This window comes from Giraffa tippelskirchi, chromosome 8 (assembly GCF_054371585.1).
Source record: "Giraffa tippelskirchi isolate mGirTip1 chromosome 8, T2T-mGirTip1v1.2.pri, whole genome shotgun sequence".
NCBI lineage: Eukaryota > Metazoa > Chordata > Mammalia > Artiodactyla > Giraffidae > Giraffa > Giraffa tippelskirchi.
In genome coordinates, this window is record NC_137282.1 from 105282243 (window position 1) to 105303918 (window position 21676).

General features: G+C 44.9%; 1 protein-coding gene and 1 long non-coding RNA gene across 5 annotated transcripts in view; both read left to right on the forward strand.

Annotated features, from left to right (window-relative positions):
- Positions 1-202: 202 nt before the first annotated feature.
- Positions 203-21676, forward strand: part of MAST4 (microtubule associated serine/threonine kinase family member 4) — a 603242-nt gene continuing 581768 nt past the window's right edge. For 3 of the 4 annotated variants that reach the window (XM_081518403.1, XM_081518404.1, XM_081518405.1), the window contains exon 1: positions 203-843. In XM_081518403.1, coding sequence (XP_081374529.1) covers positions 499-843 — 345 coding nt within the window. In that variant the 5' untranslated portion in view covers positions 203-498. Of the gene's footprint in view, positions 988-21676 lie in introns of all 4 variants that reach the window. The other variant, XM_081518402.1, reaches the window with a different exon arrangement.
- Positions 6262-20581, forward strand: LOC145516776 (uncharacterized). Its single transcript, XR_014061755.1, has 2 exons — positions 6262-7505; positions 18026-20581. It is a non-coding gene; the product is annotated as an uncharacterized LOC145516776 (long non-coding RNA).

A 21676-nucleotide genomic window follows, 5' to 3' on the forward strand; every position in this document is an offset into this window, starting at 1 on the left:
CGCGGGTCCCCGGGGCCCGGGAGCTCAGACGGGACCCCGCAGCCCGCGCTCCGGCCCCGCCTCCCCTACCTGACGCCGGTGCGCCTGGGGCGCCGTAGCCTCCGCCCACCGGCGCGCCTGCCCTGCCATTGGCTCCCCCTGCTGCCTGTCTCTTTCGCCGGCCCCACTCGGTCCCAGAGGCAGGTTTTGCCGGAGAAGCCGCAGTCCCGGCGGCTTGGGCGCAGAGCCGGAGGACTGTGGAGGGGAGCGCGGACCGGCCCTGGCATGTCTTCTCGCCAGGGAGCTCCTGTCAGCCGCCAGGCCCGGGCGGCTGCTAACTTGGCTGCAGGCTCCGGCGGTCCGGCCGCGGCCATGTAGTCGCCGGTGGGGCTCCCCGCAGCCCGGGAGCAGCAGCGAGAGCGAGCCGGAGCCCAGCAGCTCGCGGCTTCCCCCCGGAGGCGCTGAGTGCGCGCCTCGCCCTCGCCGCTCCTCGGGCCGCACTTTGGGTCCGAGAGGGAAATGGGGGAGAAAGTTTCGGAGCCGCCTGAGCCAGTGCCCCGCGGCTGCAGCAGTCACGATGCTCCGACTCCCGCCCCTGCGGTGGCTGCCGAGTCCTCGCCCGGCGCTTCCTCGGCGGAGTCTTCCTCGGGCTCGGAAACTCTGTCGGAGGAAGGGGAGCCTGGCTTCTCCCGCGACCAGCTGCCGCCGCCGCCGCCGCCGCCGGGTGGAGCTCGGCCAGCCGCTGCGTGGGCTCCCGTCTCGGTGCCGGAGCGTGGAGTCTCAGCGCCGCCGCCGCGCCCGGGAGGAGCCGCGCCACCCGCGCCCCGGGGCAGCAGCGCGTCCCAGGAGGAGCAGGACGAGGAGGTGGGCCCCGCCTTCCCCACCTCGACCCCTCTGGTCCGGGCTGCCAGGAGACCCCAGCTCTCTACCCCGCACGCGAGTGGTGGGCAGTGCGCGCTGGGGCATGGAGCGGGGAAGGGACCCCCGGTGCTGTGCGCCGTGCCCCGGGTAATGACAGTTAGGAGCCTCGCTGTGGTCATTGGTTTCCCCGTGGCTGTCACTTGTGTGTGTGTGTGTGTGTGTTCGTGTACACATGCTGCCTAACAGTGTGCTTATACAGTATCGAAGCGGCAAACTCCTTCAGGTCTGGATTTGCTCCCTGGGTGTGTGAATGGATGTGACACTGACCACCTGGTTTGTCCCCGCAACTAAGACCTCCTTTTCCGAAGTGGGCGTTGTTTCACGCCGTAGCTCTTGGGCACAGGGGGAATGGGGTGAAGGGATGGGTGTGAGAGTACAGTGGGTGTGTGGGGGTGGGGATGGGGGCCAGTCGGGGGCAGTACTCGCGAAGTTGAGCGAAGTTTCGGTGGCATCCGCCCCAGGATCGCGGGCGGGTGGTTTTGGCTGTTCCCCCGGCGTCGGTTCTTCGAGAGAGGAGGACTCCTAGCTCTGGGCCGGCAGCGCTGAACTGAGCTTCTGCTTCTCCCATTTGGACTCGTTCCGAGGTGTCCGGATGCGTTCCGATAGGGAATGTAGCCCCTTCTTCGGGAGACTGTGCCCATCCTGGTTTGTTTGTCCACCCTGGTTTCTTGGAAGAATATTTGCGTGAAACTTGTGGGTCGCGTCCTGATACATCGAGACCGTGACTTGGTGTCCTCCCGTCTGTTTTCTCTGGCTTTTTCCTTTCTTTGGAGGACAATTAAGGAAGCGTAAGATTCTTGGTGTCTTTGATTGTTTGCTTTGGACGTTTCTTGTGGGGAGGTCATCTTGATCAGGCAGGGCCATAAATAAAACATTACCCCAACAGAACCGCCTCCTTGTGAAGTTAGTTCCTCAGGGCCAGAGTTGTATTTTCCTCCTCTCTGATGAGGTTAGCTTTAGTAAGTAATTGTCTTTACTCCTCAGAACGTGCAGACTGAGGCCAGTGCTCTGACAGTAGCCCCCTGGGGACGCCAGCCTGCGGGCAAAGACTGGATCTGGTACAGAATGAGGAAAGTCAAGTCCTAGCCTGGCAGAGATGGAGCAAACCCTAGTGGTTGGCCAACCCTCTGGCAATAACCAGGACCCATTCCCCAATGCCTGGCCGAGTGTGGAGATCCTGGACAGGTGTCTGGGGATCTGCTTTCTAGAACTGCCTGTGCTCCTGAACTGTGAGACCTCGGATGATTGATTCCTCTGAGGTCAGTTTAATAATCTGTAAAGTGAGGGGTATGACCACTGAACTTCAAGGTAAAGTTTATTGTCACATGAACACTCCCCTTTTTTGATCAGGAATTTAGGATGGATCCAAAGTTCAGATTGATCCTAAGAACAGAGTACCAAGAGTTAAGCTGAGCACCATGCCTGTCACAGAGCTACCTGGGGATATGACCCAACTTAATGATTTATTAATGCTATTAGATTCCAATATAGTGTTGCCATTGATAGAGAAGGTGGTACAGTTAATTGCCCTGTGTTTTCTGGGAAGCTGGGAGTATGCTTTATGATACATAACATGGTCTTGCAGATCCCAGGTGAAGGAAGACAGGAACTTCTCACTTTTGATCGGGATACTGTAGCTGGTTTATTGCTTGGCCTCAGGGTGACAGTGTTTTATTTTCTTGGAAGTGGATATAATGATAGCTTATTTCACAGGCACTGCAGTGAGGATTGGTTGATTGAAACACATTTTGAAAAGTGGAATGACTAAATAACATTGGTCAGTATTTGTGAAATCTCAGAATTGGATGTAAAGTGATACAGTATTGCAATTTATTGTGTAGCTTAACCTGTGACAGGGGATGCTGGAAATTGTCCAGGAGTGGAAATCTTGACTTGCTCTGAGAATTTTAAAGCAAGACTGAAACTGTGGAGTAGAGAAATGATAGTCTTTGTGGCAGGGGTTGAAGTCCAGTGCACATTTTCTGGCTCTTACACTGGTGCAGAGGTTCCTAACCTTCGAGGGGGTGCAGTGGGTCTCTTTGAGAACCTAATGGGAGCTCTCCTCAGAAAACAGGCATCATTATAAATACCATTCTAGCTGGTTGAGTGAGGAATACTGGGTTACTGAGTGAGGAAAGATGTGGGTTTGATTTCCAGCTCTGCCACCTTAGCTGTATGTGGGATGTGGACTCCTCCACTGATGGAAGGCCTGATTTTCCCCCTCTTGAATGGGAATGATAATAATAGAGTCATTAGGCATTTTATACATGCCACCTAATTAATCCTAGTATAGTATCTAGAATTGAATACTAAGTGAATATTAATTTTTAAGATTCATTTGTGATTAAAAATGTTGTGAAAGGAGGTACAAGTTTGGGCTGGTTTATTTTATTTATGCATAGTTAATCTGCTCCCTACTTTCAGAGGACCGAAGGCTGTGGCTATTCTGTTTATTACCATTGTATTAGTACAAGCTGAGAAACAGTTTTTATTTGTATCAGATGTATTATGGCAAGACATTGTTAGTGTAGTGTTAGTTATGCAATAGCAAGATACCGAGTATAAAGCCTTTAAAAGGCTTAAGTGAAACCCATAAAATGGAAGAAGATTCATTTAGATTTAAAAATTGTATGTCTAGCTTAGAATGATCACTGTTTTTCAACTTTTTTTTCATCACTTATTGCATCAATTTTTAAAGAGCAACAAAATTCAATTTCCTAGTGTATGATTGCAGTGCTGATTTTTGGTGCACCTTTATTAAAGCTGCTTGCATACACTAGTAATATCAACAGTGTTTGACCTACTTCATATTTTATCTTACTGTCAATATTTGTGTAAACTTACAAAGTCTCATAGACTTACATCAACCCTTTAAGCTTTTGGTGTCTAAAAAACAATGGTTTAACATGACAACGGTTGTAATTTTCATGTACTTAATAATCAAACACATGAGAGAGATAGAGTATGTTTTTTTGTTTGAATAGAGTGCATTTGACTTTCCCCCTGATTCCCTAAACCTGTGGACTTTGGGGTGTCTGCAAGTTGAGGGTAACAGGCTGTGTTTCAGATAGTCATGATGAGCTAAATTGGAGTGTCCCTCTAGCCACATTTCTGCGATTTGCTCTCAGGCACGTCCCTGCCCTGTCCCTTGTCAGAGCACCTGTGCTGACACTCATAAAGTACTCAGTGCTGTCTGCTGTGTGTCGATGAACTCCTGAGGGCAGGAATTTTGTCTTTGTGTGTTAGCTCAGTGCTTCTAATACATTAGTGGAGGCTCAGTACATATATTTTGAATGAAAGAGGAAAATACATCTTTGAAAACAGTTGCACATTTGACTGAAGGGTGACGATATGAGTATTCTTTTGTTGTGAATTATGTTTAAACCTCTAGATCTCTTATTAAAAAAAAAAAAGCCTCATGGATCCCAGTGAAAATATTATAAGCAGTTTTTCCAGGTAAATTTTGAAGAGAGTCAAATCAGTGAGCACCCACTCACAATGCCTGTGCAAGGACTTGTGCATTAACTCTGCTTTTCACTGTGTGTGTTAGAACTTGAAACTTTCAGGGATTCTTAGCATGGTAGAAAAAAGGCTTAGTAGCTAAAAGGATTTTCAACTCAATATAAAGCGTTTCATTCATACTACCCTAAAGGATTTACTTTACTGGCACTGGGGGAAAACAGTTGCCCTTATTAACAATAGGGACAATTAGGGGATGTCTTTTAAGTGTTCTATTGATGTGAGCTTGAAGACTGCTTTTAATATCATGCATAGATGAATGTCTAGACTTTATTGGTGAAGAGAATAACTAGTAAAACAGCAGCGAAGCTTTTCAGTGAATTGATATTTTATGAATCACAGCAGCTACATAATTAAAAAAAAAAGTAGTACGTAAATCTTGGCACATTAATCATTGAGTCTTGTCTTTGACTCCCTGATTCAATAAGAGTCACAGGTTCACAATGTCAGATAGCAGACAGCCAACGTATGTTGAGTCTGACGCCTGAGAAGCAGCACCCTGGGTGCTGAGGATATGAAGGTGGACACGACAGAGATAGTCTTGACCTCTTGAAGCTTCTAGTGTAGCAGGGGAGATACTCCCGAAACACATGACTCTTCACTAATTGATTTCCAGCGTGGTAGATGGGGAACAGGCAGTGAGGGAGTATATACCTGTTCTCACCTGGGAGGTGGGAACTGCCTTCCTGGGGAGTTATTGGAGAAGGGAAGGGATAGAGTGATGTGGGTAGCAGAGAGAGCTTGTGGGTCTAGGGGCTAAGAGACATCTGCGTTGTGTGCACGAAGCAGAGGAGGGCCTGGCATCAGGGGATGCGGGAGAGAGAAGCAGTGGCTGGGTCATGCATGGCCTTTGGACTTTATTCTGAGGCCCTGGGAGCACACTGAAGGGTTTGAAGCAAGGAAATGACTCAATCAGACTGGCATTCCCAGAGGTCAGGCAGTGTGGAGCCCACCTGTTGATGCTGTAGTGTAGATGGTTGAAATGTTCCAGGTTACCTGGGAGCTGACGACCTAAGAAGATGGCACCTTAGTAAATGGTGTGTTGATGGAAAGTGGAGCTCAGGAATCCATGTAAACACACAGGAAATGGAACGGGAAATGAGTTTAGGTCTAATCGAGAGAACACCTTTGTGTGACTGTTGTTGCTGCTTTTCACTGCAGTCTTGCCATAAGACTAGGGTTTTCTTGAAGGAAAACCTTTAATGATGAATGGAGACTGAGAAGAGGGCCTTGCAAATGCTTGTTTCCACAGTCAGTTGCAGGGGCCATTGACCTGAGATGAAAATAAGGGGTAATTGCCCAGAGGTGGCATGAGATTCTCTGGCCATGGGAAGTGCGGTGTCTGTGAGCTAATAACACACGTTATGAGAGTCTGGCTTGTTTGCCTGCATATTCCTAGAGAAGGAAGGGTCAGTGTCAGGGAAACAAGGCTTTTGCCCTTTCCACCCCAGGTCTGAGGTGTCCTAGGAAATATCGATCCACCAGTGTTTTGGAGCCAGTGACGAAGGCTGACTATCTGTTCCCTCACACTGACTGGATACAGTGTTTAAGCCCAGCTGTTTGTGCTTTTGCCCCAGTGAAGAAGGGTGTGAATGCACATTAGAGTTCAGGCTCTGAAGATGGTAAACTGTGGGGAGAATCCTGGTAGAAAAGTTCTCATAATGAGAAGGATCCATAACCAGGTGGCTTGGTGTTAGAGAAAACTGAATGAGGTTGTGTGTGTTTGTGTGCATGCACGTGTGTATATGTTGGTGTACATGCCCTTGTATATCTGAGAAGATATAATTGTCCTTTTGAGGTGAAAGATACCCAAGGTCATTTATGAGTAAGGTCGCACATTTTATGGTGATACCTGGAAAGGACTTGTGCTCCCCTTCACCATCGCTTCAGACCAGCAGCCAGTGTTCCCTGCCCTGGGGTTAGGGTCTGTAGGGCCTAAGGGTATAGACTAATGACCCCAGTTCAGCCACTTCTAGGCTGTGTGCCTTTGGAACAGTTATTAATACTGAGACTGTTTCCTTCTCTGTAAAATGGACATGCTAGTATTTACTGCAGAGGGTTGTTGTGAGAATTTTATATAGAGGTCCCAGCATGATTCCTGACATACAGTGTGCATTCCATGATGGTGTTTGCTAGTATGACTGAATGCAAAAAAGCTGGTTTATGCAGAATATCAGCGCCATAGCCAGGAATAATCAGCACCTGGACGTCCCTTCCCTGATGGATTATGCTACCAGCATGATTTGCTGGTGGTTCTGGGAGGCCCTTTCATTCATGAGTAGGTAGATGTGTAACATAGTGACCACTTTTAATTTCATGGACACAGCATTTCTTACGATATACTAATAGCAAAGCTTTATGGGCTGTGGTTCATTAACTCTTCTGTAAGACATGATCTCTCTTTTGCTTCTGGTACCTGCTGTTAGTGATCACTTATTAAATGATGTCCTCAAAGACTCTTGTGAACATACAAATTACTAACTGAGCCCAGAAAGTTGGTCAGAAGGCGGCAGCATGTCATGTGGTGAGGCTGGTGACATGACCCGGTGCTTCATGATGATTGGCGGCTGAGAAGAGAGTGACAAGAAAATGAAATGATTTTCTGGAAGCCAACTTTGGTTCATATAAGAATTGGGTGGAGGGGCAGGTGGTCCAGGGGCCACTCCCACCACCAGCTTCACAGAGGGGAATCTGTTAGAAATGAGATAGATCTTTTAAAAATGCAAGAACTCATGTATATGAATTTCCCAGCAAAAAGTCCCTTTCATCCCTTTGGGGCAGTGTAAACATTTCAATTTTTTAAGGCAAGATTGCAAAAACCTAGGATCCACTTTTGCTATAACTCAGATAAATACTGGTGCAGTGACTGCAGGTAGCTTCCCTTCCACCAGCCTGGTGCTCAGCCCTGTGTACCTGTTTAGGTTGACATTTACACAGCTTTCTATCACTCAGTTCAAGGCTGATTATGCCCTTTGTGCCTCTATTTAGTTTGGTATTAATCAGATATTTCTTATTGGGTCCTGTTATTTTGGGGTAGAGCATAAGATCAAATACAGTCAAGCAGAAATATCTTTCTCCAGCAGCTGGTGGGCACTGATTTCTTTCCCCATTTTTGTCCTCTCTCACCCCTTCAGAATTCCTGGAAAGGATTGGACAATAGTCACATGTCAATGCATTTCCCTCCTAAGTCAGGCTTAGGAGAGAAATGCATGCATGTATGCTCAATTTGCTTCAGTCGTGTCCGACTCAGCCTATGGACTGCAGCCTGCCAGGCTCCTCTGTCCATGGGATTCTCCAGGCAAGAATGCTAGAGTGGGTAGCTGTTCCCTTCTCCAGGGGATCTTTCCAACCCAGGGATCGAACCTGGGTCTCTTGCATTGCAGACTGGCTTCTTTACTGCTGAGCCTCTGGGGAAGCCCCTAGGAAAACACACCCTTTCCTAAATGTGAAACGTCAGTTCAGGACCGTGGTCAGCGATACACATACACATACATTTAAGTGTATAGAACTTGTGTGAAATTTCTGGTTGCTTCTCCAGCTTCTTTTAATGAAAAAGTTCACTTCTTATTTAATGATTTGAATTCATAACCAGGTACACCTGTCTCTGAAACAGCTGATAAATTTGTATCCTAGGCCTGCACTCTTGCTGGCCCATCAATTCTCCTGTTGGACACAGTCCATATACTTTTGATTATGATAACTACTTCCACTGAACATTTCAGCCCTAATGCTTTGTACTGATATTGGGGGCAGGGGTTGATAGAGGGGAGGCTGGGGATACTGACAAATTGGCTTTCTTTTCTTAACTAATTTCATAGGCTATGGTGTGGAAAATGAAAACTTAATTGTAATGTTCTTGACTTTGCATTTGGGGGGTGTTTTCAGTGGCTGGCGACTCACATCCATGCCCACTTTAGTGTGGGTAGCAGAATATACATTTGAAACTCATCTCAGGTGTGGGTATTTTGGCCTCTGCCTTAAGACTTGCTCAGCTAGTTTTTTAATAAGTTGAGAAGTTAGGTAGGTGGCTAGCTCCTGGTAGATGATTTTGTGCCTTTCCAAGTTTGTTTTAAAAACAAACAAAAAAAAATAAGATCATCATATCTTGGGGTTCCAGTGTTAACATTTGTTTTTTTCAGGCATTTCTTTATGCAGAGATGGGTGTACCTTCAAAATGCAGGAAGGGTCCCAGTACCTCACCAGGGAAATAAAGTAAAATCGGGTTAAAATTGGTGGTTAGAATTTTACGTCGCCGTACACTGCCCTTGAGACTTATATTCTCAGAAATTACAAATTCACAATTGCTTCTTAGGGCAATCATGGCTAGGTAAACTGCATTAAGATATTGAAATAGAATGCAGTTGTGATGAAATTCATTTTATGTATAAAGGTTAAATGATTAATTTCACAAAGAGGTTCTTGATGAATAAATTGGCTCCATAGGAATGTGTCCAGCTCCTGGACACTCAAACTCACAGAATTTGCTTTGCCACTCCTTTAGTTTTATTTAGCTAGTTTTAGTTTTTTTAATTTAAAAAATGCAACTAGAGTTGCGCGAGTGCTTAATTGAAAGCACCTGAGTCGTAACTAAAGTTACCATCAGCCCAGGCCTCTCCGTTTAAAAGGGCAGCTCCCAGGCTCCTCACCTAGATGCAGCCACGAAGAGATGGGGAGAGCAGATCCAGAGAAAAGGGCAATCCCGAATGAGAGTTTGGAGGGAAAGGACCACCGAGAAGTTTTACTTAAGGAGAACTTCTGACTCATCCCAGGTGAGTAGAGTACAAATCAGGAAGACCCAAGAAAATGCCCGCCTTCCTGTTCTTCTGGCTTTTATGAGACTAGTAAGTCAGATCACTAGGTTAAGCCAGCGTGGCCTCAGTTTAAAGACTCAGCGAGCATATGTGAGCACGAGAGAGTGAAGGAGACCGAGAGGAAAAGTGGTGGTCAAGTAAGGAAAGACTTATCTTCTTTCCCTGCTACGTTTTGGTACTTTATGTATTGTTGAAGTTTTACTTTTGTATATTTTATTTCATGTACCACTTTGGAAATTGTTTTTTTTTGTTGTTGTTGTTCTACAAACATGGTTTGCCTATAAGCTACCCTCATTCACTGTTGGCAGGGAAGAGGAGAATGGTTCAGAATGGCCTCTTGAGACCGTTTAGGACTCACTTTAATCCCTGGTGATGGTGGGTCCTAGCCCTGATGCAGAGTCTCTATTAGGACAAGAGAGAACATGGAAATTCTAACTGTGAACTCTCGTAGTTTTCTTTATTATAATGTCAGTGTCACTTTGACTTTTCAAGAATTCCATTTTTTAAATTAAAACATTTCTACCTGGAGAAAGCTGAGGGCAATAGTTCTCACATTATAGAATAAGTCCTGTTGGGAAGTGTTAGATTAGTAGAGTAACAATGTGACAGTTGTGTAACCTGCTACTCTCATGCTGTTTTAAATTCCTTTAAAATTATTTGAGTCATCACTTTTTGTGTGTTAGGTTACCTGTCATTCTGTGTTCTAATTCATCCCTGTTTCTTTCAGCCCCTTCCTACTGATAGCTTAGTCATCAGAATTTTAAAAAGAACAGCACAGATCACTTTGGTTGGGAGACTGTAGTAAAACCTTTGTTTAAACAGAATATTTGGGGGAGAGTCTTTTTTTCGTTACTCAATCTTATGATTCACTAAAAATTAACTGAAAAGCTCTTCTGTTCTCACTTTGTTGTTTACCTTTTTTCTTATAAATTTCTAGATGTGGATTTTCTGCCTTATTTTGTGTTGAACAAGCTAGCTTTTCTTTTTAGTGATTAGACATATTATAATGCTTTAGGGATCTCACTTTGGCTATCAGTCATCTTCAAAGCCTACTGAAGATGGGAAAAGTGTATAAGAAGAAGTAGAAAGTATAAAATTGAGTGTGCTATTAACAAAAGTAGTGATCTTGATTTCTTTAACTTTAGAAGTTTGAGTTAACAAAGTACTTTTTTTTCTGAGAGCTTTGCTTCACTATCTTTGACCCTGGGTTATGCCAGATCATGTATATATTATTAATATTTGTACAGTACTTAGCAGTTTTCACAGCCTTTCCTGATACTATTTCAACTGTTCTCTCATTCTCATTTTGTACACACATCTTCTTCTAGTGTAGTCAATAGTTTCTCTGTCTCTCTCCCGCTAGGTTGTATGATGTTGAGAAGGTCACTTAGCCACAGTATGGTAGTGTGGGCCAATTGAATTGCCAATTAAGCTTAAAAAGACTTTTGCAAACGTTGAGTAAATGCATGTAAAACACTCAGAGTGATGTCTTGACACACAATATGCCTCAGTAGAAATTTGGGGGCAGTGCTTTATTATTACCCACTATATGTCCTATGCATTTGGCATTAAGAGTTTGTGTCTGAAGAACTTTAAAGATCAGGGTGAAGATTTAGTTCAGTCCAGTCACTCAGTCATGTCCAACTCTTGGCGACCCCGTGGACTGCAGCATGCCAGGCTTCCCTGTCTATCTCCAACTCCCAGAGCTTACTCAAACTCATGTCCATAGAGTAGGTGATGCCATCCAACCATCTCATCCTCTGTCACCCCCTTCTCCTCCTGCTTTCAGTCTTTCCCAGCATCAGGATCTTTTCCAGTGAGTCAGCTCTTCACATTAGGTGGCCAAAGTATTGGAGTTTCAGCTTCAGCATCAGTCCTTCCGATGAATATTCAGGACTTCCTTTAGGATGGACTGGTTGGATCTCCTTGCAGTCCAAGGGACTCTCAAAAGTCTTCTCCAACACCACTGTTCAAAAGCATCAGTTCTTCAGCGCTCAGCTTTCTTTGTAGTCCAACTCGCAAATCCATACATGACTACTGGAAAAACCATATCTTTGACTAGACGGACCTTTGTTGGCAAAGTAATGTCTCTCCTTTTTAATGTGCTGTCTAGGTTGGTCATAGCTTTTCTTCCAAGGAGCAAGTGTCTTTAAATTTCCTGGCTGCAGTCACTGTCTGCAGTGATTTTGGAGCCCCCCAAAAATAAAGTTTCTCACTGTTACCATTGCTTCCCCATCTATTTGCCGTGAAGTGATGGGACCAGCAATACGTGAGGCTTCAGCAATACGTGAACCGTGAACTTCCAGATGTTCAAGCTGGTTTTAGCAAAGGCAGAGGAAGCAGAGATCAAATTGCCAATATCCGCTGGATCATCAAAAAAGCAAGAGAGTTCCAGAAAAACATCTATTTCTGCTTTATTGACTATGCCAAAGCCTTTGACTGTGTGGATCACAATAAACTGTGGAAAATTCTGAAAGAGATGGGAATACCAGACCATCTGACCTGTCTTTTGAGAAACCCATATGCAGGTCAGGAAGCAACAGTTAGAACTGGACATGGAACAACAGACTGGTTCCAAATAGGAAAAGGAGTACGTCAAGGCTGTATATTGTCACCCTGCTTATTTAACTTATATGCAGAGTACATCATGAGAAACGCTGGGCTGGAAGAAACACAAGCTGGAATCAAGATTGCCGGGAGAAATATCAATAACCTCAGATATGCGGATGACACCACCCTTATGGCAGAAAGTGAAGAAGAACTAAAGAGCCTCTTGATGAAGGTGAAGGAGGAGAGTGAAAAAGTTGGCTTAAAGATCAACGTTCAGAAAACTAAGATCATGGCATCTGGTCCCATCACTTCATGGGAAATAGATGGGGAAACAGTGGGAACAGTGTCAGACTTTACTTTTTTGGGCTCCAGAATCACTGCTGATGGTGACTGCAGCCATGAAATTAAAAGACGCTTACTCCTTGGAAGGAAGGTTATGGCCAACCTAGATAGCGTGTTTAAAAACAGAGACATTACTTTGCCAACAAAAGTCCGTCTAGTTAAGGCTATGGTTTTTCCAGTGGTCATGTATGGATGTGAGAGTTGGACGGTGAAGAAAGCTGAGCGCCGCAGAATTGATGCTTTTGAACTGTGGTGTTGGAGAAGACTCTTGAGAGTCCCTTGGACTGCAAGGAGATCCAATCAATCCATCCTAAAGGAGATCAATCCTGGGTGTTCATTGGAGGGTATGATGTTGAAGCTGAAGCTCCAATACTTTGGCCACCTCATGCGAAGGGTTGACTCACTGGAAAAGACCCTGATGCTGGGTAGGATTGGGGGCGGGAGGAGAAGGGGACGACAGAGGATGAGATGGTTGGATGGCATCACCGACTCGATGGACATGAGTTTGGGTAGACTCCGGGAGTTGGTGATGGACAGGGAGGCCTGGCGTGCTGCAATTCATGGGGTTGCAGAGAGTCGGACACGACTGAGCGACTGAACTGAACTGAACTGATGGGACCAGATGCCATGATCTTAGTTTTCTGAATGTTGAGTTTTAAGCCAACTTTTTCACTCTCCTCTTTCACTTTCATCAAGAGGCTCTTTAGTTCTTCTTCACTTTCTGCCATAAGGGTGGTGTCATCTGCATATCTGAGGTTGCTGATATTTCTCCTGGCAATCTTGATTCCAGCTTGTGCTTCATCCAGCCCAGCATTTAGCATGATGTACTCTGCATATAAGTTAAATAAGCTGGGTGACAATATACAGCCTTGACATACTTCTTCCCTGATTTGGAACTAGTCTGTTGTTCCATGTCCAGTTCTAACTATTGCTTCTTAACCTGCAAACAGATTTCTCAGGAGGCAGGTCAGATGGTCTGGTAGTTCCATCTCGTGAAGAATATTCCACAGTTCATTGTGATCCACACAGTCAAAGGCTTTGGCATAGTCAATAAGACAGAAGTAGATGTTTTTCTGGAACTCTCTTGCTTTTTTGATGATCAACGGATGTGGGCAATTTGATCTGTGGTTCCTCTGCCTTTTCTAAATCCAGCTTGAACATCTGAAAGTTCATGGTTCACAAACTGTTGAAGCCTGACTTGGAGAATTTTGAGCATTACTTTGCCAGTGTGTGAGATGAGTGCAATTGTATGGTAGTTTGAGCATTCTTTGGCATTGCCTTTCTTTGGGATTGGAATGAAAACAGACCTTTTCCAGTCCTGTGGCCACTGCTGAGTTTTCTAAATTTGCTGACATATTGAGTGCAGCACTTTCACAGCATCATCTTTTAGGATTTGAAATAGCTCAACTGGAATTCTATCACCTCCACTAGCTTTGTTCATAGTGATGCTTCCTAAGGCCCTCTTGACTTTGCATTCCAGGTTGTCTGGCTCTAGGTGAGTGATCACACCATTGTGGCTATCTGGGTCATGAAGATCTTTTTTGTTCAGTTCTTCTGTGTATTCTTGCCACCTCTTCTTAATAACTTATGCTTTTGTTAGGTCCATACCATTTCTGTCCTTTCTTAGCCCATTTTTGCATGAAATGTTCCCTTGGTATCTCTAATTTTCTTGAACAGATCTCTAGTCTTTCCCATTCTATTGTTTTCCTCTATTTCTTTTCACTGATCACTGAAGAAGGCTTTCTTATCTCTCCTTGCTATTCTTTGGAACTCTGCATTCAAATGGATATGTCTTTGCTTTTTTCCTTTGCCTTTCACTTGTGTTCTTTTCTCAGCTATTTGTAAGGCCTCCTCAGACAACCATTTTACCTTTTTGCATTTCTTTTTCTTAGGGATGGTTTTGATCCCTGCCTCCTGTACAATATCACGAACCTCCATCCATAGTTCTTCAGGCACTCTGTCTATCAGATCTAATACCTTGAATCTGTTTGTCACTTCCACTATATAATCATAACAGATTTGATTTAGGTCATGCCTGAATAGTCTAGTGGTTTTCCCTACTTTTCGATTTGAGTATGAATTTGGCAATAAGGAGTTCATGATCTGAGCCACAGTCAGCTCCCAGTATTGTTTTTGTTGACTGTATAGAGCTTCTCCATCTTTGGCTGCAAAGAATATAATCAATCTGCTTTCGGTGTTGACCATTTGGTGAGTCCATGTGTAGGGTCTTCTCTTGTGTTGTTGGAAGAGGGTGTTTGCTATGACCAGTGCATTCTCTTGGCAAAACTCTGGTTAGCCTTTGCCCTGCTTCATTTTGCACTCCAGTGCCAACTTTGCCTGTTACTCCAGGTATCTCTTGACTTCCTACTTTTGTATTTCAGTCCCCTGTAATGCAAAGGACATGCTTTTTTGATGTTAGTTCTAGAAGGTCTTTTAGGTCTTCATAGAACTGTTCAACCTCAGCTTCTTCAGCATTACTAGTTGGGCCATAAGACTTGGATTACAGTGATATTGAATGGTTTGCCCTGGAAACGAACAGAGATCATTTTGTTGTTTTTGAGATTGCATCCAAGTACTGCATTTTGGACTCTTTTGTTGACTATGATGGCTACTCCATTTCTTCTAAGGGATTCTTGCCCACAGTAGTAGATACAATGGTCATCTGAGTTAATTCACCCATTCCAGTCCATTTTAGTTCACTGATTCCTAAGATGTCGATGTTCACTCTTGCCATTTCCTGTTTGACCACTTTCAATTTGCCTTGATTCATGGAGCTAACATTCCAGGTTCCTATGCAGGATTGTTCTTTACAGCATCAGACTTTACTTGCATTACCAGTCACATCCACAACTGGGTGGTGTTTTTGCTCTCGGTTCATCTCTTCATTTTTTCTAGTTATTTCTCCACTGATCTCCAGTAGCATAATGGGCACCTATTGTCCTGGAGAGTTCAACTTTCAGTGTCCTATCCTTTTGCCTTTTCATACTGTTCATGGGGTTCTCAAGGTAAGAATACTGAAGTGGTTTGCCATTCCCTTCTCCAGCTGACCACATTTTGTCAGAACTCTCCACCGTGACCCATCCGTCTCAGGTGTCCATACACAGCACACCTTATAGTTTCACTGAGTTAAGCAAAGGATAAAGATGGCAGAGTAGAGGGACGTGCACTCATCCTCTCCAGCAAGAACTCCAAAAGTACAACTTGCTGCTGAATAATCAACAGGAGAATGTTGGATCCCACCAAAAAAAGATACTTCACATCCAAGGGCAAAGGAGAAGCCCCAGCAAGATGGTAGGAGGGGTGAAATTGTGTTTAGAATCAAACCCCATACCTGCCAGAGATGTTCGGAGGGCTTAAGCAAACCTTGTGCATACCAGGACCCAGAGACTGAGCCAGAACTGTGTTTGAGTGTCTCCTGCAGAGGTACAGGTCAGCAGTGGACTGCTGCAGGGTCAGGGGCTCTGGGTGCAGTAGACCTGGGTTTGGCATAAGCCCTCTTTGAGGGGGTCGCCATAACCTCACCATAGAGCCACAAGAACCTACACAGGACTGGGAAACAGACTCTTGGAGGCCACAAACAAAAGCTCGTACGCACCAGGACCCAGGAGAAAGGAGCAGTGATCCCACGGGCGACTGACCCAGACTTGGCTGTGAGTGTCCAGGAGTCTGTGGCAGAGATGTGGGTTGGCAGTGGCTTGCTGCAGGGTTGGGGGCACTGAGTGCAGCAGTGTGTGCATGGGACCTTTTGAAGGTTGCCATTTTCTTCATCACCTCCACCATAGTTTAGCCTCAAGTCAAACAACAGAGAGGGAACACAGCCCTGCTCTTCAACAGAAAACTGGATTAAAGATTTACTGAGCAAGTAAATCTCAGTAAGAGATGTGAGGCATCCTTCCAGGCTCAGGGGTGGGCTGTGGGAAGTTCAGCGAGGAAGGGATGTGGAGCTGAAGTGTGGTGGATGGCGATCAGGCAGTCAGAGGCGTCCCTTGCTCAGTTGGAAGTGTGTGGGCACTCATGGCTCCACCCATCGGAACAAGACCCAGTTTCCCCTTAGTCATTCTCTCCCATCTGGAATCTTCCACTTTAAGCCTCTTATCCTTCTCCATCAGAGGGCAGACAAAATGAACACCACAATCACAAAAAACTAGCCAATCTGATCATGTGGACCACAGTCTTGTCTAACTCAAACTATGAGCCATGCTGTGTGAAGATTTAACTGGTGGCCTAAAACCCAAGATCATAGGTTTAATTTGCTGAGTGGGTTTCAACAAATGAGAAGTTCTTGACATGAAACCAATTCTTATTTTACTGTTAGCATTGGGAAACTGTATTCTGCCAAGTTGTTCATTACAACCACACTTGCAACTCTGAGCCATTTTTGGCCAGATGTTTCAAGGAATTATTTTAATTGCTGTTGACATTTTGACAACTAGCCTTAAAATTTTAACAGTGATACTGGGCTGTACTCATTGGTGCTCAGGATAAACGGCTGTCAGTAGAAATGTCAGAAATTCTGGCAACTTTGTCAGGACTGGATGAGTGTTGGTGGAGAAGTTAGGAGTTCTGAACTGTGCCTCTGCTCCTGGCTGGGCAGGATATTAACCCCACGGAGTTCACATGGGATGAAAGGTGGTCCTTTCCAGCTCCCATTTATTTTTTTGTTTCCTCTTACTACAGAAACTTTGATTTAACATTTTAAAGTTGTCATCAGTATATAATCTGTTACAGAACTGTTCATTCACATTTGTCTTTTGACGAATCTGCTTTTGCCCATCTTTTAAAATTATTTGGTATGTTTCTGTTGGTCATCATGAATATATGTTGAGGGTGCTCTTACCTCCCACGCCCTGCAGAGGAATTGGACTCTGGATAACAGGGCCAGTCTTGTATTTTTCTTGATGCACTAAGTAGCATACTGTTGTGTGCACAAGGAATTACTGTTGTAGGTGAAATGATAAAGGAAGGTTTTTTTTGTGCTGACTTTCAGAGACTGATTGCAGAAGAGCATCTGCAGATTCTTAGTTCAGTAGCAGAATCTGCTTATTACAATAGGTTCCAAACAGAAAAGACTTGGGTTTCCTGTCTGGAATTACTCTGGGCCATACATCCTGTCACAAGCCTATCTAGACCAGAAATCTTTGGTTTTAAAAAAAATCATTCTTAAATTTAAGAGATTTATATGGTCTTAGCTTCCCCAAGGGGCTTCCCTGGTAGCTCAGCTGGTAAAAAATTCACCTGCAATGCAGGAGACCCTGGTTTGATTCCTGGGTAGGGAAGATCCCCTGGAGAAGGGATAGGCTACCCACTCCAGTATTCTTGGGCTTCCCTGGTGGCTCAGATGGTGAAGAATCTGCCTGCAATGCAGGAGACTTGGGTTCAATCCCTGGGTTGGGAAAATCCCCTGAAGGAGGGCATGGCAACCCGTTCCAGTATTCTTGCCTGGAGAATCCCCATGGACAGAGGAGACAGTGGGGTCACAAGGAGTCAGACATGACTGAGCAGCTAAGCACAGCTCTCCCAGACCAGCCAGGGCCCTCCTGTACTGTTTTGGATATTAGCTACCCAGCCCATGTTGTAGACTAAAGTTGGTTTGCAAAGGTAAGTTAGAATCTACCAGGAGAAATTACATTTACCAGTGTGTATTTTTTTTCTTTTTTCAAACCAGAGGCTGGCATTTCTAATCTAAGCTGTTTTGGAGATTAGTTGGGGCTTGGAGTGTGAAGTCCCATAGAGATGTAAATGGTGATTTGGTTTCCAGGGCTTTCCTAGTGACTTAGGCAGTAAAAAATCTGTCTGCAATGCAGGAGACCAAGTTTGATCCCTGGGTCAGGAAGATCTCCTGGAGAAGGGAATGGCAACCCACTCCAGTATTGTAGCCTGGAGAATCCCCATGGACAGAGGAGTCTGGCGGGCTGCAGTCCATGGGGTCGCAGAGTCAGACATGACTTAGTGACTGAACATTAGTTCTCAACATCTGATTGCCTGGATGAGGGCCCTGCCCTCCTTTCACTAACTCCCGTCTGTGTTAGTGAAAGGTGAGCTGGGGGAGGGAGAATCCGTTTGTTCAGCCTCCACTGCAGCCACTTCAGCTCTGGGTATCATCCTGAAGGTGTGGTAATGATTTCTCTTTGTCTTTAGGACACCCATGTGGATGCCCAAGACTCCTTCCCATATTGGGGCAGATTATTTTAACCCGAAACATTGTCTCCTGACACTTTTCAGCTCAGTTCTAATGGAGGAAGCCTGTGAAGGCTCAGAATTTAAGGCAGAAGGTGGTAGATATCACCTTAAGCCTGTTAGGATGGCTGTTATCAAAAAGACAAGTGTGGACATTCTCCCATGCTTGTTCTTTTAGTTTAACTCATAATAGGATTGATACATCCTGTAGATGAGGCTTTAAATAATTGCCACATATCCTTGTCTCATTGGGGCTTTACACTTGAATGTGTGTTTTAAGGCCGTTTTACCCTGAACCCGAATCCAGAGTTGAATAGTGGTGGCTGTATCACGACACCTGTATGATGGTTTTCTTCATTGGGCCACAAGCTGCTGTTTTTCTTCTCTCTCCCCTGTTTCTCTCCCCTCCCTTCATGCAAAGATTAAGACTGAGTTATAGAATTAGTGCAATTTTTAAAAAAATAGGGGTGAAGGCCCCCTCCAAATATTTTATAGCCAGGTTCCAACAATGAGAATGATGTCATCAGAGCCTCTCTAAATGTCCCTTTAGAGATCGTTTGTGGTAATTAAAAGGAAAGTGAACCACAGATTTTTGAAAAATGATAAATACAGGTTTACCAGGTGATTTCATGATGCTAGATGGAAACTCTGCTGAGAAGCACCCTGGGTACTCACTTTATACTCCTAAGAAACCTGTAATCAGATGGGCACTGTTGTGAGATTGTTCAGATACCGTTACCTGCAGTTTGTAGAAATTTATTTTGACACTTAAGGACATCTAAGAATGTAAATTTAATTACTGCTGCTGCTGCTTTCTCTGTGGGCTTGAATGAAAAGTGGCAGATTATATACTGAAATTGCCACTAAGATGTAGTTTTTTTAAGTTTCATGGGGGCTTAATTTTCTAAACTTGCAATATGGATGGATGACTTTTAAAGCATTAACAGAGTCTTCTTGGGCAGTCACACTCGTTTGACTTGGAGGGGGGCAGCTTTCAGTTTGATGTGGTTCAAACAGCTGCTCACCTAGGATATTCTAGGAGAGTAGAGCTTGAATATGATATGTTTTCTGTGTGGGTCTCCTTTTAATCCAAACTGGCAGTGGAGCTATAGATCTGGTATTATTAAAGTCCAGAGTGGCAAGGGAGCTGAGCCAAGTCCACTTCTTCTTGGGTCTCTCTCTTGCGCTTTTTTTTTTTTTTTGGCAGTGTTTCTTTCTTTCCTTTGCCTGTTGGCCTGCACGTGTGAGAAGCAGAGAAAGAGGACTTGTTAAAGTATCGGATGGGTGGACTCAAGTCCTAGAAGAAGTAAGGGTGCTGTGTTAGCATGATGTGGTGATAGTAGGTGTCGATGAAGATGCTCTTGTTGAAGGCGAGGACTCCCTGGTATCCAGGCTGCTGCTAACCCTCCCTGCTGTGGGGTAGAGCTGGTGTGAAAATGCACGGTTTTCCTTGGCCGAATCCAGAGGTTTTAGTGAGCCCTGCTGTTCTCGAAGCTCTGTAGGAGTTAGCAGTGGGAGGGACAGGAGATGTAAAAGCACTAAGAAATCTGGTCAGCGCCTAAAGCCGCAGGCAGTCGGCTGAGGAGGCCAGGCGCAGGCAGAGTGAGTTGCCCTGCATGTGCACGGTGCACGTTTCAACAAGTGGAAATGTGCGCAGGCCGACGGTGGGGATGGGAAGGGCGCCGAGTGCAGGATCAGCAGCCTGATGGGATGTATCTGGGACCGGGTTTTCCTGGTGCCCTTGATGTAAACGTCAGAAGGAAAAAGTGCTTGTGTCAGATTAAACGATTTGCCCTGTCCAGTATGTTCATTAGATACAGTTGCAGTCTTAGGAAAGTCTTGTCCCTTAAAAGTGGTAATATTTAGAAGGAATGGTAATTGGCAGTTGATTTTTTTTTTTCCGTTTGTTTATGGTTTACTCTTGCTGTGATTTAAAATTACATAAACATATACTACAAAAATTATACTACATAAAATTACATTTAAACATATACTACCGGGGTTGTAGTATTTTTCTCTAATATCAGCTTATTTATGACTTCATAACTTTCTAATTAAGAGTACTAAAAAAAAAGAGTACTTCTTTAAGCTTAATATTTCCCTAGATAACTAAGCAAATTTCCAACTAATACTTTTTTAATAACTGTTTTAACAAATTTGTTTGTTGTTTAGGGCAGTTTAGGGAGAAGGCATGTTGGGTGCAAATTTACCAGGTAAGCCATTTTTGGTGCTATCTCTTGAAAATAGCACTTTCTAAAAAAAAAAAAAAAAAGAAAAGAAAATAGCACTTTCTTTGCTTGGGTATCTTTTGGTTACTCAGTAGTTGAAATTTACCAAGTTTTGAGAGCAATGGTGTTTTGAGCCCAGCTGGAATTTCAAACGCTCCTTCGGTCTTCTTTCTTCTCCTTTTCTTCAAAGTACACTGAAACTCTTGAAGGATAAGGTCTCACCCTCTGGGTCTTTGGCAGGAATCGTGGCCTTAATTGGACCAGAGCCCCCTGCACAGTGGAGGACTTGCCCCATGGCCATGGCAGCCTGTGCCCTGGCAGCTTCCTGAGTCCTTGGAGCCATGTGGACTTGCTTGAGATCCTCAGGCATCCACAGACCAACTGGTCTTATGAGGCAGAGCCTGTGATTTTTATAAAAGGTGGTGTCTCAAGCCTCACACACCTGTGGGCATGACAACACAGACATGCTGGGTTTCCAGGGCCCTTGGGTGCTGCCAGGGTAACTAGTTCCCTGCATTTGCAGGTGCGGAGGGAAGTGAATGGAGAAGGCAATGGCAACCCACTTCAGTATTCTTGCCTGGAGAATCCCGTGGACAGAGGAGCCTGGTGGGCTGCTGTCCATGGGGTTGCACAGAGTCGTACACGACTGAAGCGACTTCTCATGCATGCATGCATTGGAGAAGGAAATGGCAACCCACTCCAGTGTTCTTGCCTGGAGAATCTCAGGGATGGAGGAGCCTGGTGGGCTGCCGTCTATGGAGTCGCACAGAGTCGGACACGACTGAAGCGACTTAGCAGCAGCAGCAGCAGCAGCAGCAGTCATGGTCTACCAGTGTGGGGGCCATGTGTGACATGGGGGCTGCTGGCAAAAGCTGCAAAATTGCACAGCCGGGGTGCTGGAGAAAATGAGTTTATGGCATTAGTGGGGAGAACTTAGAGATGGTGTTACTTACGTATGGCCTAGCAAAGGTAGGAAGATGAGGCTAGTTCTGCTTTTATAATTAACTTGAAGCTCCCAGATGAAGCAGCTTTTAGCCCCCCCCCCTCTTTCCTGGCCTAGCACATCTTACTCTTCACTTTTCCCTCAGGAAAAATAACGAAAAAAGCACCCTGTGAGCCCCGGGTGCCTGTCTGGCCAGTTCCATGACT